At 31.8% G+C, this 15,325-nt stretch overlaps 1 protein-coding gene and 1 long non-coding RNA gene across 2 annotated transcripts; one reads left to right on the forward strand and one right to left on the reverse strand.

Annotated features, from left to right (window-relative positions):
• The first annotated feature begins 1,567 nt into the window (after positions 1 to 1,567).
• Positions 1,568 to 9,748, forward strand: LOC127720479 (uncharacterized). Its single transcript, XM_052227067.1, has 5 exons — positions 1,568 to 1,699; positions 2,749 to 3,379; positions 4,741 to 4,779; positions 6,273 to 6,336; positions 6,540 to 9,748. The coding sequence occupies exons 2-5, from the start codon at positions 2,750 to 2,752 to the stop codon at positions 7,361 to 7,363; spliced, it is 1,557 nt and encodes a 518-aa protein (XP_052083027.1). The 5' UTR covers positions 1,568 to 1,699; position 2,749; the 3' UTR covers positions 7,364 to 9,748.
• A 61-nt stretch (positions 9,749 to 9,809) lies between these two features.
• LOC127720482 (uncharacterized) lies at positions 9,810 to 15,177 on the reverse strand. Its single transcript, XR_007990816.1, has 3 exons — positions 15,106 to 15,177; positions 10,652 to 10,731; positions 9,810 to 10,158 (listed from the first exon to the last, which is right to left on the reverse strand). It is a non-coding gene; the product is annotated as an uncharacterized LOC127720482 (long non-coding RNA).
• Between the last annotated feature and the right edge of the window lie 148 nt (positions 15,178 to 15,325).

A 15,325-nucleotide genomic window follows, 5' to 3' on the forward strand; every position in this document is an offset into this window, starting at 1 on the left:
GTTATATATCCTTCCAAATAAGCGTGTTTGATTAAATCTCCATATAAAGACTTGCAGTGAATGGGTATTTAAATAAACCCGACAGCAAAAGAAATGCATTCCCGTTGATTTTTTTATATCCTTCATTGTTGCAGAAAGACAGACGTTTTAAGCCTGGTTCAAGAAATCTGTAGTTTTAAAAAATCCCTGATTGGGGAAAACCACTTTAACATATCATGTTTTGTAATCAAAATAGTTTGCAAGATTGTGCCCTGCACATGCCAAACCATAATCTCAGGAATAACCTTACTGTTTAAATATGCAACTATTGTGGAAAATCAAGAATTAGTTTTTAGTGCAAAAAATATTTTATTATCATAAGAAAAAATGTATAACATTGTGTGTGTATTCAAGATAAAATCTTTTAAAAAATCCTTTCCCACACTGTTTATATATATCCAGCCTTTTTGTACATAAATTAGGCCGTTAGTTTTCTCGTTTAAATTGTTTTACATTGTCATTTCGGGGCCTTTTATAGCTGACTGTGCAGTATGGGCTTTGCTCATTGTTAAAGACCGTACGGTGACCTATAGTTGTTAATCTCTGTGTGATTTGGTCTCTTGTGGAGAGTTGTCTAATTGGCAATCATACCACATCTTCTTTTTTATATTAACCACTTTTACCAATATCAATTCGCCGTGGACCTCTTTTTTAAAGTCATTGTTAGGTGTACATATATATAATTGTTCTTCCAAAAATTACAAAGCATATGGTGAAATACCTGTCATATCATATATCCATATATGTAACATGATAAAGAAATAAATTCATACACATGCAACAGTATACATCACATCAAATCAGGTTACAAAATTCTCCTCATAGCATGTTAAACTGCAAGTATCATAATCTGATTAGAAAAAGGTTGTAGGTAATTAGACAATTGATGTGAAGTCAGGCTATTCATCAACCATATCTGTAAACAGAAATTAATTCAAACAATTTATAAAGATTTCCATGAAATCCTGTGTCTCGCCTGCAATTGTTGATGCCAGTGTAAACAAGGATATTTTTGCCCTGCTTTACTAATAAAACAAAAGTTCTCTTGGTCCCAAATTTGTTATTCGTTTGGACATTTTAGTTTGTCACGTATTTCTTAATTAAATTTTTCACCACCATCAATTTAACTCTTCGTTATAAAAGTATGATTGTAAAATCAAAGTACATGTAAATAATCAAAACATAATTTTGACGGACGAATGAATGAGTATAGCTAACACAAAGCAAAGATTTCTTTAATTTAGTGTTAGTGAAGCATGTAAAGAATTAGGTAATTTGATGCGTACGACGTAAGAATGTCCCCTACCTAACTAAGGAAATTCTTATTGAAATCTCAGTTTAAGGAACACTTGATTAATTAAGATGTCTTATGCATGCATATGGGCCTTGTTATATTATCATTTTGAGAAAAATGTATTGACATCAACCCTAGAACGCATTTAAACACAAACTTTCCTAAAGGTGGACAACTCTAATCTTCTTTTTGTTGATTTTTTTCAATACTTTTTAAAACCTGGTATGAAAGAAATTTACCTGAACAACAATATCACGTGATTGATACTCAAAATAGCAAAAGGGAAATTTCAAATAATGGCTCCTGTGGAATGTAAGCGTAGCTTAAGTAAAAAAAAAAACCATATTAGCTAGTTCAATTTAAAAGGTAGGTGACATTCCATTTTTTTTTTGATTTTTTTTATACTACACCAACAAATTGAATTTATTGAATTTAACACTGAACAAAAACAAATTATCCATTTGCAATTATTTTACTTTCACTTTAAATTTGTGTAGTTGCTATGGTAACATAATATACCTTATTGGATAGTTACAAAGACTTTTGAAATGTTTAGCAACAATTTTTTCGCACTTTATCAGTTATTGTTATCATAATAGCCTTTAGTGTCAATGTATGTGCATCTCTCACATATTTGATATAATGCACTACTCAATCAGATTTTTGAATTTTATTTAGTTAATGTGATGAAGTCATCCAGCTAGCTACCACATATTTGATTTTTACATGTACCAATCTATAATAAAATGCTTGTCAAATTAAAAAAAAAATTCTGGTTGAATTACATTAACGGTACCAAATTTTCTGCACCAGATGCGCATTTCGACAATAAATTTCTCTTCAGCGATGCTCGAGGCCAACATCCAAAGCTTAACTGAACAATACTAGTAGCAACAAGATTATGTGTTTATACATTTGCTATAGGATATAATGCACCACTCACATTATTACATTGTCAGGAAAAATTTGATTAAAACCCTTTTTGGCATTTGTATTAACATTCCAAATCATATGATATACATACTCTGTGCCTAGTTTCAAGTTGACGTTAATTTCAATGTAAATGAAAATATCATTTTATAATTTTCGTGTGTTCATGTGCTTTACTGGTTTAACTTTCATCAGATACAAGTAAACCTTAACATTACAAAGCTACCCATAACAAAACTGTGATCTGAAATGGAAAGATGGATACACAAATCATAAGGCAAATACAACTATGCCAATGTAGGTAGAGGTTAGTGAAAAAATGGCATTAGTATGCCATATAATGAATAGTACACTTTATAGATTTGTACGTCGGAAGTACTGGATCAGTTGCATATGAGTTGACTGAAAAGTGCATGGGTGAAAGACATATAAGATGAAATTTTTCACATCATCAGGATAACTTATTATTTTTATTTTATTTACAGGATGGATATAGAGGATCGTCGACGGTACTTTGTGGTAGGATCAGTCATTTTGGAGATTGTTCAACCGCTGTTCAGAACCAGATTAGAAAATGAATACTCTAGTAAAGGTCTAGGGTCATTACAAGCTTTTCTAAACACTCAACCAATAATACACATACTGTTTCACTTACGACACAGAAAAGCCTACTGCTGTAAGGACAACCTCAACTGTCGCAACAACTCAAAACTTCCACTGATTTACTGTCAGTGGGACTTGTTGTACACTGAGAATCCAGGCCAATCTGGCCACAACTGTCATTGCAAGTTCAAAGCAAACCCAGTCCAGCTTAATGAGCTTGATATAACCTTAGCAAGTTTAATTTTATTGAACTGCTGCCATCTTGTTCCATCTGAAGAAAACGCTATACGTGAATTACGTCGGTACAAGAATGATTATCTCAGCCACAACATCAATGGTAAAATAAATGAGACCGAATATAAAAGCCTGTGGACTGACCTGACTAATTTTGTCCTACAGCTAGATCCAAATAAACAAGTTGACCTTATCATGATAGAGAACAGACCTCTCGATGAAGGCCTGTGTAGCAGATACAGTATAGATCTATTGAATGTTCACAAGAAACTAAATGAGGTTAGAAATTTTCAAAGTTGAAAAATTCAATATTCAAACATTTTATCTAATCTGATTGAACAGATGCTGTGTCCAAATTTTTGATAAAAAATATCTGAAGACACTCTGTTCTAATATTTGTTTTAAAGACCTTTCAGAATTCTCTGGATTTGTCGTATTGATACACACTTTCATAAATTTGTAGGCTGACATTTCATTGGCTGAATTTATTTTTACTAGAACAGAAAGTAGAATGGTATGTTGTCAGATCCTTGTAAGTGATGCATGGGCAGATGATATGTATTTCAATCAAATTGACATTTTATCATGAACGCATAGAATTTAAATCATAAACATATATTATTATTATTATTATTATTATTATTATTATTGGCAGCTTTAGTAATCATTCTTGTAATTAGGCTTTTGATTATTTTGTATTATATTTCTACATCAAAATAGTTTGCATATTCCCTGCAGAAGACTGGAAGAAGTAAAATCACAAAAATACTGAACTCCGAGGAAAATTCAAAAAGAAATGTCCCCAATCAAATGGCAAAATAAAAACAACAAACACGTCAAACGAATGAATAACAACTGTCATATTCCTGACTTGGTACAGGCATTTTCTTATGTAGAAAATGGTGGATTGAACCTGGTTTTATAGCTAGCTAAACCTCTCACTTGTATGACAGTCGCATCAAATTCCATTATATTGACAACGATGCGTGAACAAAACAAACAGACACAATAGGTAAAAATGTCAAAAATAGGGGTTAACTAGTTTATTAAGTTGTTCTTTTAATAATATATTCCTCAAATGCATTCATCATTCTGTATGACTTTTGTCAACTTTTTTCTGGTTCTTTGTATATAGTTCTATTATGAAGAATTCAAAAGGGATAATTTTAATTTTCAAGAATAAAAGTATTACTCTTTATATTCTTTAAATATCAATTCATTGTGTCAGACTCTTACGTCTTTTGAAGACTCTGAAAAAAAATATTTTCAAGAGTTTAAATCAAAGTCATTTTTATTGGTTACCATATCCTGGACCATATAAACAACAAATATGAATGGAATTAATTATTATCCTAATGACTTCCAGACATAGAATATGCACACTGAAGACAGAGTATGTCAGTTACCTAGAGTCTGGAAATTTCTAGCTGTAGGTCAGTTCTTAACTTTTATGCCACAAAGAGTTTCTTTCAACCACAATAGAGTTATACACTATTTGAGAAAGTAGTATTAACTTTCTCATGGAAAGAAATATACACTGAAAAATGTATACATCGTAATGTACAACATTGAACGAAATGATGTTATCTGCTTCATTTTATTTCGAGTACTTAATAGATTTTAAAACATGCACTTTACAGATGGAAACCCGAATACAAGAAATTGGTTCTGCTGTGCAGGTAATTAAGTCTATCATTTTTTTTTATATTTCAATACATCTATTCAGTACAGTTATTTTTGGTGATTAAACAATTTCAGATTTTTAGCTTTATGAAATAAAATACCAAATATGACCACGATAATAAGCCACTCTTAGAAAGTAATGACCATAGCTAACCTGTAACTGCTGTGTTTTGAATATGGTTTATTACGGAATTGCTTTTGTATTTCTTAACTGTAAGTGCTATATAGACTTTTTTATTTTTTACTCATCCCCAGATAAATACATATAGTTTACATCAAAAGTAAAACGATGCAAAGCTGTATTTCACTAAATACAAATTATGTGGTATAAATATATTAGGGTTGAGGTCTCAAAAACATGATTAATCCTAGCCGTGTCTTATTAAGAAATAATTCATGGGGGCTTGCATTTATTGTGATTATACCACGGGTTGGCCCTTTATACAATTTATTTTACCACGAGCGATAGCGAGGGGTAAAATATAAGCATAAAGGGACAACCCGTGGTGAAATCAATATAAATTCAAGCCCCCATGAATTATTTCTATTCTAACAGGACAAAGACAGCAATTCTTTTGTTTCGAAGCGCTCTAGGTGAAGGGAAATGTTCGCTGTTCCCGTAATTAAACACATTATTAATATTGACGTAAAATACGAAGAAAACTGATTAAGTGAATACTTAAATGATCTACAATAACATACTAAGACAGGTTTGGACGAAATTGATTGATTTTCTTACTTTTATTCAAGAAAATGGGCTTTCATCGAATTTGTATCATTCGTTGTTTATGTTTTCATGTTTTGACGACTTTCAGTTTCAAATTCGTGCATTTTCCCGTAGAATAATTATATTATTACGTCATCGTTCAATGACGCCATTTACACCGTCTGATCTCAGGTAATTCATTCATAAAAAGCAAAAGACGCGGGAGTAAGATTGGAACAGCCCAAACAATCCATGACGTTGATGATTAGCTGACATATCAATATAATCATATTTTACCACGGGTATGTACTCAAAGCGTTTGAAGAACGTCATGTTAGGATTCTTGATATGATAGAATTCAGGAGCATGTTATTCGTGTTATTCAGTGGTTGTCGTTTGTTGCTGAGCATGATATATGTTGTTCATTTACTATTATAACATTAATCAAGCTGTTGGACTCTTATTTGAATTGTTTCACATTTTTCCATTTTGGGGCCTTTTAAAGCTTACTCCATTGTATGGGTCTTGCTCATTGTTGAAAGACGTACTATGACCAATAGCTGCACCCATGCATGTCTTTTGATCTCGGGTTAACAGTGACAATCATACCACATCTTCTTATTTTTATAGATTTATATTATTTACATGTAGTTAACTGAAGTTAAGATATCTCCACAAGACTTTTTAACATATGTCCAATATTTAAAACTCCTTTTCCATAGTAATATCAAACAACTCGAATTAAGTTTTTTCCTGATTCTTTATATTTACTTTTTTTCACAGGAAATATTGAGTTACCACAGAAATGAAGACATTTGTCAGTACTGCAAGAAGTTTATTGAACAAGGTCAGTCTGTTTACCGTAAATAATTTAAACATTCTTCAAAATTTGATGTTGCCCAAATTGTATTGTAAGATACTTCTCTTACCTAAATAAATCCAAATGATCTGAAAATTTTAACATAACATTGACATTTGAATACACTGTATAGCGAATACAATCAAACAATATAATCTCTTTATGACAATATTTATTCCTTTATTTCATAGGCATGAATGAAAGAACAATAAATCCCTACACACTTGGACAAGATATCTTTTATCTTCATCATCAGATTTATCTGAAGCCAGTACTTAATAAATACTCCTCTCTAGAAGGTGAAATTTTAGATGTAGTAATGATGGATGATGGTAGATTGGTGATGTGTTTGTACAACCTGTGCAGATTGCTCATTTGTAACACAGATGGATCAAAGGCAGTAACCATATCAGTCGATGGTAAACCCTATTGTGTTATCCCTGTCAATAACTCTACAGTGGCTGTAACAGTTATTAAAACTTGTGTACATCCATCTATAACGATATATGACATAAACAATGAATACAAACTTAATTCCATACCAGTACCTGGAATGACGATTACTTGTGGAATTGCAATGATAAATAACAAGTTAGTGATAGGTGCGGACAGGGTACTAGTGCTTGTTGATTATCAGACAGGAGAGATAGTAAAGTATATAGAAACACACTGCGTACTTACGGGGATTCATACTTCTGATGGAAGAATATTCTTTGGTCATTACAAGCAAAATATACTTTACTGGTACAGCTTTGCAAATGACAGTGTACACACTATAACATTACCATCAACACCACGGTCAATGACTACACTACAAGATGGTAGTCTATATGTTCTCTGTACAGATGGATCAGTACAACATGTATCAACCGATGTGAAACAGTTCAAAACTTTAAACATAAATCAATCCAAATTCTGCAATGAAATTCCCTTTATACGATACAATTCAAAACAGAAAAAAAGTGTCACATTAAGTGTAAAAACTGGAAATATCAAAATACTTTACGAAGTATAAAATGTGAAACTTGTAACGAATTTTTCAGAAATTCAGAATGAAATCGTTCGATGGGAACAGAAACAATGTTTTGAACAAAAGCATGTCAGCTGACAATCTCATAAAAAAACAATTTAATGAGATTATATAATTGGATATTTATGTGCTAATTTTATTAGTAGATTTTAAATAGCAATGTTTAAAAACTTATGTCAGATAAAGCTTATATAGATAAATAATAAGGTGTGGTATGATTGCCAATGAGACAACTCTCTTCCAAATATCAAATGACGTAGCAGTTAACAACTATTGGTCACCGTACGGCCTTCAACAATGAGAAAAACTCATAATGCATAGTTAGCTATAGAAGGCCCCGAAATAAGAAAAAATGTAAAACAATCCAATCGAGAAAACCGACGGCCTAATTAATGTTGGTTCATGTCTGTCATATTTGTTTTTCGTTAATTGTTTTGTTATAAATACAAAACAATAAACGAAAACAAATTTGATAAACAGCAACAAACGACAACCACTGAATTACAGGCACCTGACTTGGGACAGGTACATACAAAATGTGGCGGGATTAAATATGTTTGCTGGCGCCAAATCCACACCATAAACCGGGACAGTGGTGTAACAGTATGATGAGCTATCTAAAATTTACCAAGTTTTTACCAAAAGGTTCAGTCTAAACAAAATATCACAACTATATAGGTATTCACAACTGTTTATTTATATATAACAATTTCCTTTGAAATACTAAGACATTTCCATTAATATCTGACGCGGCTGTCATAACTTTTGGAAACAAAAGCTCTTTGGACCATAAACCAAGTTTTAATTACTAACAATATTGATATGCACAATCAGGTAGCTTTATATTGGGTCCCAATTGTTTTTCAAATGACTTTTGTCTTTTTTTTGGACTCCAAATTCGGGATCATTTTTCTTTCAAACTGTCATATTCATATCAGACCTATGTAGGACACGATAAAGAGAATTGTTGTAATGAATAACATGATATATCTTGTATAAAAAAATTTGACAATTATAAATTTAATGACTTCAAATTGCTAATTTTCCAGCGACCAATTATGCTACTTTTGATGTTTAGACAAGAAGTCTTAACTGGAGAGTTTCACTTCTGTTCAACGTTCATAAAATGTGTTAAAGGTTTGACAAAATTAGCTGTATTTGGCAAACTTTTCGGAATTTTGCGGTCTAAATGTTCGTCAACCGTCCTTTTTTATTTGGTCATTTTAATTTTTTTTTATTCCAACTTAACTAAATGATGAGTCTTAAGTAGACGAAACGCGCGTCTGGTGTATAAAATTTTAAGCCTGGTATCTATGATTAGTTTATTAATTAATGTTAACTGGGAACAAATCTAACTCCATCTACAGTCCTTGGATGGTGTAAACTTCCCACTTACACCATACACTATTACACCATACACCATTACACTATACACCCTGTGCAATTACACCATACACGTTATACCTTTGCACCATACACCTTACACATAACACAATAATGCAATTTTATTTCAAAGAAAGCGTGCGACTACAAAATTATTTATTTATTTTAAAAAACGAATTTTGATCAGATCACAATATGTAAATTAATGTATAAAATTAAAAATCAGTTCTTCTCAATATTTTGCATAGTTTTAAATGTCGCACACCATTCCCGATTGCTCGTTACACCATTACACCATTCCCCTTACACCATACACCATACACCATAGCACCATACACCTTCTACCGTTGCACAATATGCCATACACCATTACACCATACACTTTTTTGGGAAGTTTACACCATCCAATGGCTGTATCATAAAAAATATTGGGTAATTCTTAGGACATAAATTTGCAGCTTCAAAGCTACAATATGAAAATAAGGAGATGTGGTATGATTGCCATTGAGGCAACTATCCACCGCAGTTCAAATGAAGTGGGAGTAAGCAATTATAGGATGATTTCAGTGTTTCCCTTTTAACCTTTGCTACTCAGTTTTCTCATTTTGTTTTTTATTTTAGATATGTTTACTCTGACAACCGATTTTTTTATCTTTTTTTTTGTTCTATGTAAATTGCAGATAATTATAATGTTAATTTCATGTTTCAAAAACGCATATTTGTAAATAAATGGGGTGGAAATCATGTTGTGGTTTAAAACTTGATCAGTGACGGAAATGCAGTGACGTACCAATGCCTGATAATTTGTTTTGAATTTGTCTTATTTGTATATTACGGATATATTTCTGATTGAAACATTCATGCAACAGTAATGCATGCACAGTGTACTAATATTTGTGAATGTACAGTTTACTTATAGTTGTTGCAAGTTGCTTTGTTTGAATATTTTGCCAGATTTAAATCCATTAAATGCATACATCTATGTTATTTGCTAGTGCTTCTTTTAATAGAACTAGGTTGTTATTTGAGATCATCGATAATTAAGTATAATTTTGAAATGATTTGTAACTATGAAATGACACCACAAAAATAGCTTAAACTATAGAATAGTGATTAACGTCACCATATAGTGTAAACCAGTAAATTGTAATGAGTTTTGTAGACATAGTTTCTACAATCGCCAAGGAAAAAAATTCTGATGTACAAGTGATTTATCCCAGAAGTACAAGACCACAAGATTCCTGGATATATCTTATGATTGCAGATTTTCCCAGCATCCACCATTTTTTTCTCCTACAATACATGGTTAATTCAATCTTAGTGATTTGAAATATTCTCCTCTTCCATTGTTTTGGTTTTTTTTTCACCAAAGGTTTTTCTAGCTGCTTCATTAATTTCTGGAACAAAAAATAATTTTTAAGTTTTCATGAGGAGTTTATTCAAGGTTATGATTCAAGTACTCACCTGGTAACAAAAGTGGAAGTTGCAAAAATGATATAATTTATCTTGAGTCTTACTTGTACCTGAACATTTGATATAATTTTCAAATTCAATGGGTGAAAAATATCAACATTGTGACTACATTATTTTTGTTGGTACAACTAAGGTGTGTTTGACTTACTTCCCTTTGGTATTAATTGAAAATCCTATATCTAAGCTATTGTAGAACACACAAAAAAACCTTGACATTTTATGATCTTCAGACTTCTTATTTGGTCCCGATTGATTGCTCGAAAGACATTAAAGATTGGGTAGACAAACTAAAGTCGAAGATATTTTCAACTCATTTGAAAAAAACTTCTATATTTCATTGATTAAATCTTTATATTTTAAAGCAAATTTATGTTTTTGTCTGCTCTAGGAGAACTAAAGTGAGAAAAAAACAATTACCTTCACCAGTACAGCTGTTTCAGCAGGGCACCAGAATCTTACTCATTGTCGACTACCACTACATTCTTCGTGTCATCATTCTGTAATAAAACAAAGATATATATTTTGAATAAAATAATTGCATTTTCATTACGTGCACACGTATGATATGTCGAAGTGGTGATTTATTAATGAAGCAGGATGTACCAGTCAAAGACAATTAGTCCAACCCCAATATTTTCCAAAAAGGGCTGATTTTGAAGTATCTTCATGCAAGAAATAAATAACCAGTGCTTTCCAAATGGTAGTATTTACTCGTTGTCGAAGGCTACATGATAACCTGTAGTCATACAGATTTTTTTTTATTTCCGTCAAGTGTGTATTTAGTTAGATAGTTGTCTAGTTTACAATCATAATGCATATGCTAATTTTACACTAGTTATCAACAAACATTTAACTGTACAATGATAAAACTGAACTCAACCTTCCAAATGAGCCTACTTGAATTCATATTTCAAGAAAAGTTGCCATAAAAAAGGGTACAAAGTGGATAAATAATATCGCATATTGGTGACGAGTTCTGTAGACAAAAATATAAATTCTTGAAAAAATTTGTTGATTTGTAGTTTCTCTAATCTGATAAAACCGGTTTCTTTGGTTTTGTATGCCTCCAAAAACATGTGTTCGATTAAATGTTTATAGTAAACTTGATACGTATTTATGCAATCAGCACAACAAAAGAAATGCCATACTAGAAAGAAACATACTGCCATGGTAAACGTTTCGGAAATAAAAATTATGGACAGGTTATGTAAATTCCTATGAGTAATAATTGCGCCGCTTTTATATGGTATCTTTCGTCCCTCTTTTATAGATTAAGATATTTCAATCTTACTAGGATACCTCTATATTAAAGTTTACGACAAAAGGAACAATTTTTCATTCACTATTATTAATTTTTCTTTTTTGGACGGTAATGTTTCTTTTGCCTCATCTTAGAATGTTCATACTTGAACTTGATAGCTATACTAGTGCCTGTAGTTACATTATAGATATCAGATACGTTATATGTGTATCACTGGTAAATTATTAAGTCAAGGATTTTTTACCACACAATCTTAAAACCATTACTACATTCTTGAAAGATAAATAGATTTGGATCGGAAATGTTGTTGTATATGAGGAAAACCGATAACTATTGGCATATCACATCCTTATCCTTATGATCGCGTTGTATTTTTATAACCCTTTAAATGCGATACGATCCATGTAAGCGTATTAATTCTTCAAATCAACTTCTCGTAAGATATCAATTTACCATTGTAATTAGATTTTTGAAGATTGTTTTAATTGGTACTACCAATCATTGAATTTGTTATCAATAAATTAAAGCATTACTATATATGTATTGATTGTACATTAGGTCACGATTTTTTAGACTGTTTATTACGTCTTTACACTAAATCAATTGGATTGGTGCTGATTGATATTTTATCTTGGATACATGATTTTCTTTTACTAACTGTTATTGGCTTGGCACTAGCTTTTAGTAACTCTAAGTACTCTCAGATTTTTTTTTTTTTTTTGTATCGATCCTACAAGTCAAGTTTGGTTAAAACATGTTTAACCCCGCAACAATTTGTATATGTCTGTCCCAAGTCAGAAGCCTGTGATTCAGTGGTTGTCGCTTGTTGTTGCATATCATATTTGTTTTTCGGATGCCAACATGTGGTCTCTGGTGCATAGTTGTCTCTTAGGCAATTATACTACATCTCTTTATTTCATATTTGTAAAAGAAATCCAGGAAATTATATTTCTATAGAATTTAATTGCCAATCTGCATTAGAATCGGGCAGTGGTGATAACAATCAAAAACCCGCTCAAGTTTATATTCAAAATGTATAATGGTGTGTGAACATAACATTCGTTTCCTTTTCCTGTTCTGGTATTTCAAGATATAGTTGGTTGAAATCAATAGAAATTAACAATTAAGGGGAGGTACCTTCGTAATTTGCTATCATTCTAACCAAAGGTTATCTAGAGATTTCTCGAATTACTAAACACGCACGAATGAAATGAAAGACCTACCCTTTCTAACTCAGGATGAGGGTAACTTAAAAATAAGATTGTTAGGTCGGCGGGTTTTTCTCAGCCATGTTTAATTTTCTTCTGAATTACTCGATTCTTTCAAAGACTGGCACTTAATACAACCTTAGTGGTAAAAATGATAAATAGAAGCTTTTATCATATTCTTTCCCAAGATTCAAGCAGGGGAAGGATCTTTTTTCTAACAAGTTCTATGCCAAAGACTATCATCTGAGCTGCGTCGGATAGAAATCGACCTTATGCAAATGAATATCAATATATCTGCTAACTTATTTCGGGTTGAAAAAATCTTTATGCAATGTCTGTAACTGTTCAAAAATTGAGTTGATATAAGAACGCTACAAAGCAGACAAAAAATCATCTTTTAATTTGTATTTGAATGTTCCAAATTTAAACAAAGTCTTCAACATGTACATGTATACGTGCACTTGTACAAGGTCGATTTTCTATCCGACGCAGCGCAGCTCATCTTATGATACAGCATACCGAGGAATTAAAATAGTCTGGTCCAATGTTTTTAAAATTGATGTAACCTGATATAAACTTTAAAATTTCTTAATCTAATATATTATAATGTTGAACCATATATGGTCCAGATAATCATACATCTGCTGATGTTATTTTTTTATTATGATTTTTATAAGATCCATCATTGTTGCAGGAAGGCTTTATGATTGTTTCAACCCTCTAGTGTGAACGTTCCTGTTTGTTTTTGTAAAACCACTTTTTTTTAAATAAAACTTATTTGTACGACTGAGAACTGACCAACCTTTATGTCTCGATGTCTCTAACATTCAAACCCAGACTGTTTGTAAATACTAACTACAAAAACTAAGCCAATGTACAAAATGTATCAGTAAAAGACTGGAAAATGAAAAAAAAATATTTGTTTTTTTTAAATTTGCTGTACATGTTATCTCTGAATCATACGAACGTTTCTGTCAAAATTTCATAAAATTCTATGAGAGTAATAAATGTTAAATATATAAACCTTGACTCCATGTTGATTACAATAAATACTTAATACTATCTTTTGATCACAAAGATGCTTCTTTCACACATATTCCATAAAGGTTTGACAAAGTTACAAATATCTAATAACTAATAAATTTTAAACTTAGAACCCCCTCCCCTTAATCGAGCTTCATATATAGTTAATGCATAGTCTTACTCTTAACACTTCGGGACCCCTTCCCAATTTTCTAATCCTAGATCCGCATCTGAACATATCAGGTACCAGGTAAAACATAGAAAAAGACAACAAAATCACTCTATGTTATCTATGCAACAGATATGTAAAAAGAGGTTGGTTAAAACTGTTTTAAAATTATTTTAAAAAGATAATTGATATTTATAAACGGTAATATTTTTATAAATCAGGCCATAAAATTGTATGTTAAGCTTGCCTGGCTTCAACCTTTCTGGGGTACAATTAATGAGATAATTAGAGAATTGTTATTAACTTTTAATCAAAAGAATGTCAAAATTATATTTTGATAGCTTTAAAGCATTCAGTTAACGGCAAATTATCGAACCTCCTGTCACGGAAAAATGTCGCGGGTATTGAATATCTCGGGTGAGCTGGCAAATTTGCGGGTCATATTAGAAAATACAGATCAGTTAACAGGTATGCAAATTCAGTACAATTGTCTCACTATTATATGAACATGGGGCTACATTGGCTAGAGGTATAGGGGGGGGGGGTTGAGATCTCATAAACATGTTTAACCCCGCCGCATTTTTGCGCCTGTCCCAAGTCAGGAGCCTCTAGCCTATGTTAGTCTTGTATTATTTTTAATTTTAGTTTCTTGTGTACAATTTGGAGTTTAGTATGGCGTTCATTATCACTGAACTAGTATATATATTTGTTTAGGGGCCAGCTGAAGGGCGCCTCCGGGTGCGGGAATTTCTCGCTGCATTGAAGACCTGTTGGTGACCTTCTGCTGTTGTCTGTTCTATGGTCGGGTTGTTGTCTCTTTGACACATTCCCCATTTCCATTCTCAATTTTATGATGAAGGTTTGATAAAGTTACTGATGTACACAAAACTTATGTATTTTGACTGTAGGATCGCTGTATCAAACTTTTGTGACTTTAATTGTAGGAAAACAGGAAACACTACAATATTGCAGGAAATGAAATCTTGTCACACATGTCACACAGAATAACCTACTAATGCTTGACTCAATATATCAAGAATCTATGACTTTTTGTTGATCAGAAAAGTAGAAAACAAATGTATTAATGTAATATTGACAGACAGACACATGGACACAGGAAAATAGTATATCCCTCTTTTGGAGCAATGTGTATAATAAACAATTTGACACTTCCTAGGAATAGCTTGTATTCTCTAAGTTATTTAATTACCAAACTGTCTTCAAATATAGATTTTGTGCTGGCTTTGTGCTGTTTTCTGCATTTTGTCGGGTTTTTGTCTCTTTGACACATACCTCGTTTCCATTCCCAATTGTATGTGATTGTTTCTATAAATAGCAAAGGGTATTTCCAATTATTGGCTCCTGTAGAAAGTGTTACTATGAATAGCAAAGGGTATTTCCAATTAATGGCTACTGTAGAAAGTGTTACT

Source organism: Mytilus californianus, unplaced genomic scaffold, assembly GCF_021869535.1.
Source record: "Mytilus californianus isolate M0D057914Y unplaced genomic scaffold, xbMytCali1.0.p SCAF_11, whole genome shotgun sequence".
NCBI classification, from domain to species: Eukaryota; Metazoa; Mollusca; class Bivalvia; order Mytilida; family Mytilidae; genus Mytilus; species Mytilus californianus.

What these genes read in the sequence shown, in the direction of transcription:
- LOC127720479 (XM_052227067.1), top strand. Translation starts at nt 2,750, where the DNA reads ATGGATATAGAGGATCGTCGACGGTACTTTGTGGTAGGATCAGTCATT. An exon ending in AAATTGGTTCTGCTGTGCAG is followed by an intron (nt 4,780 to 6,272) that starts GTAATTAAGTCT and finishes TTTTTTTCACAG; the next exon opens with GAAATATTGAGTTACCACAG. An exon ending in CAAGAAGTTTATTGAACAAG is followed by an intron (nt 6,337 to 6,539) that starts GTCAGTCTGTTT and finishes TTTATTTCATAG; the next exon opens with GCATGAATGAAAGAACAATA.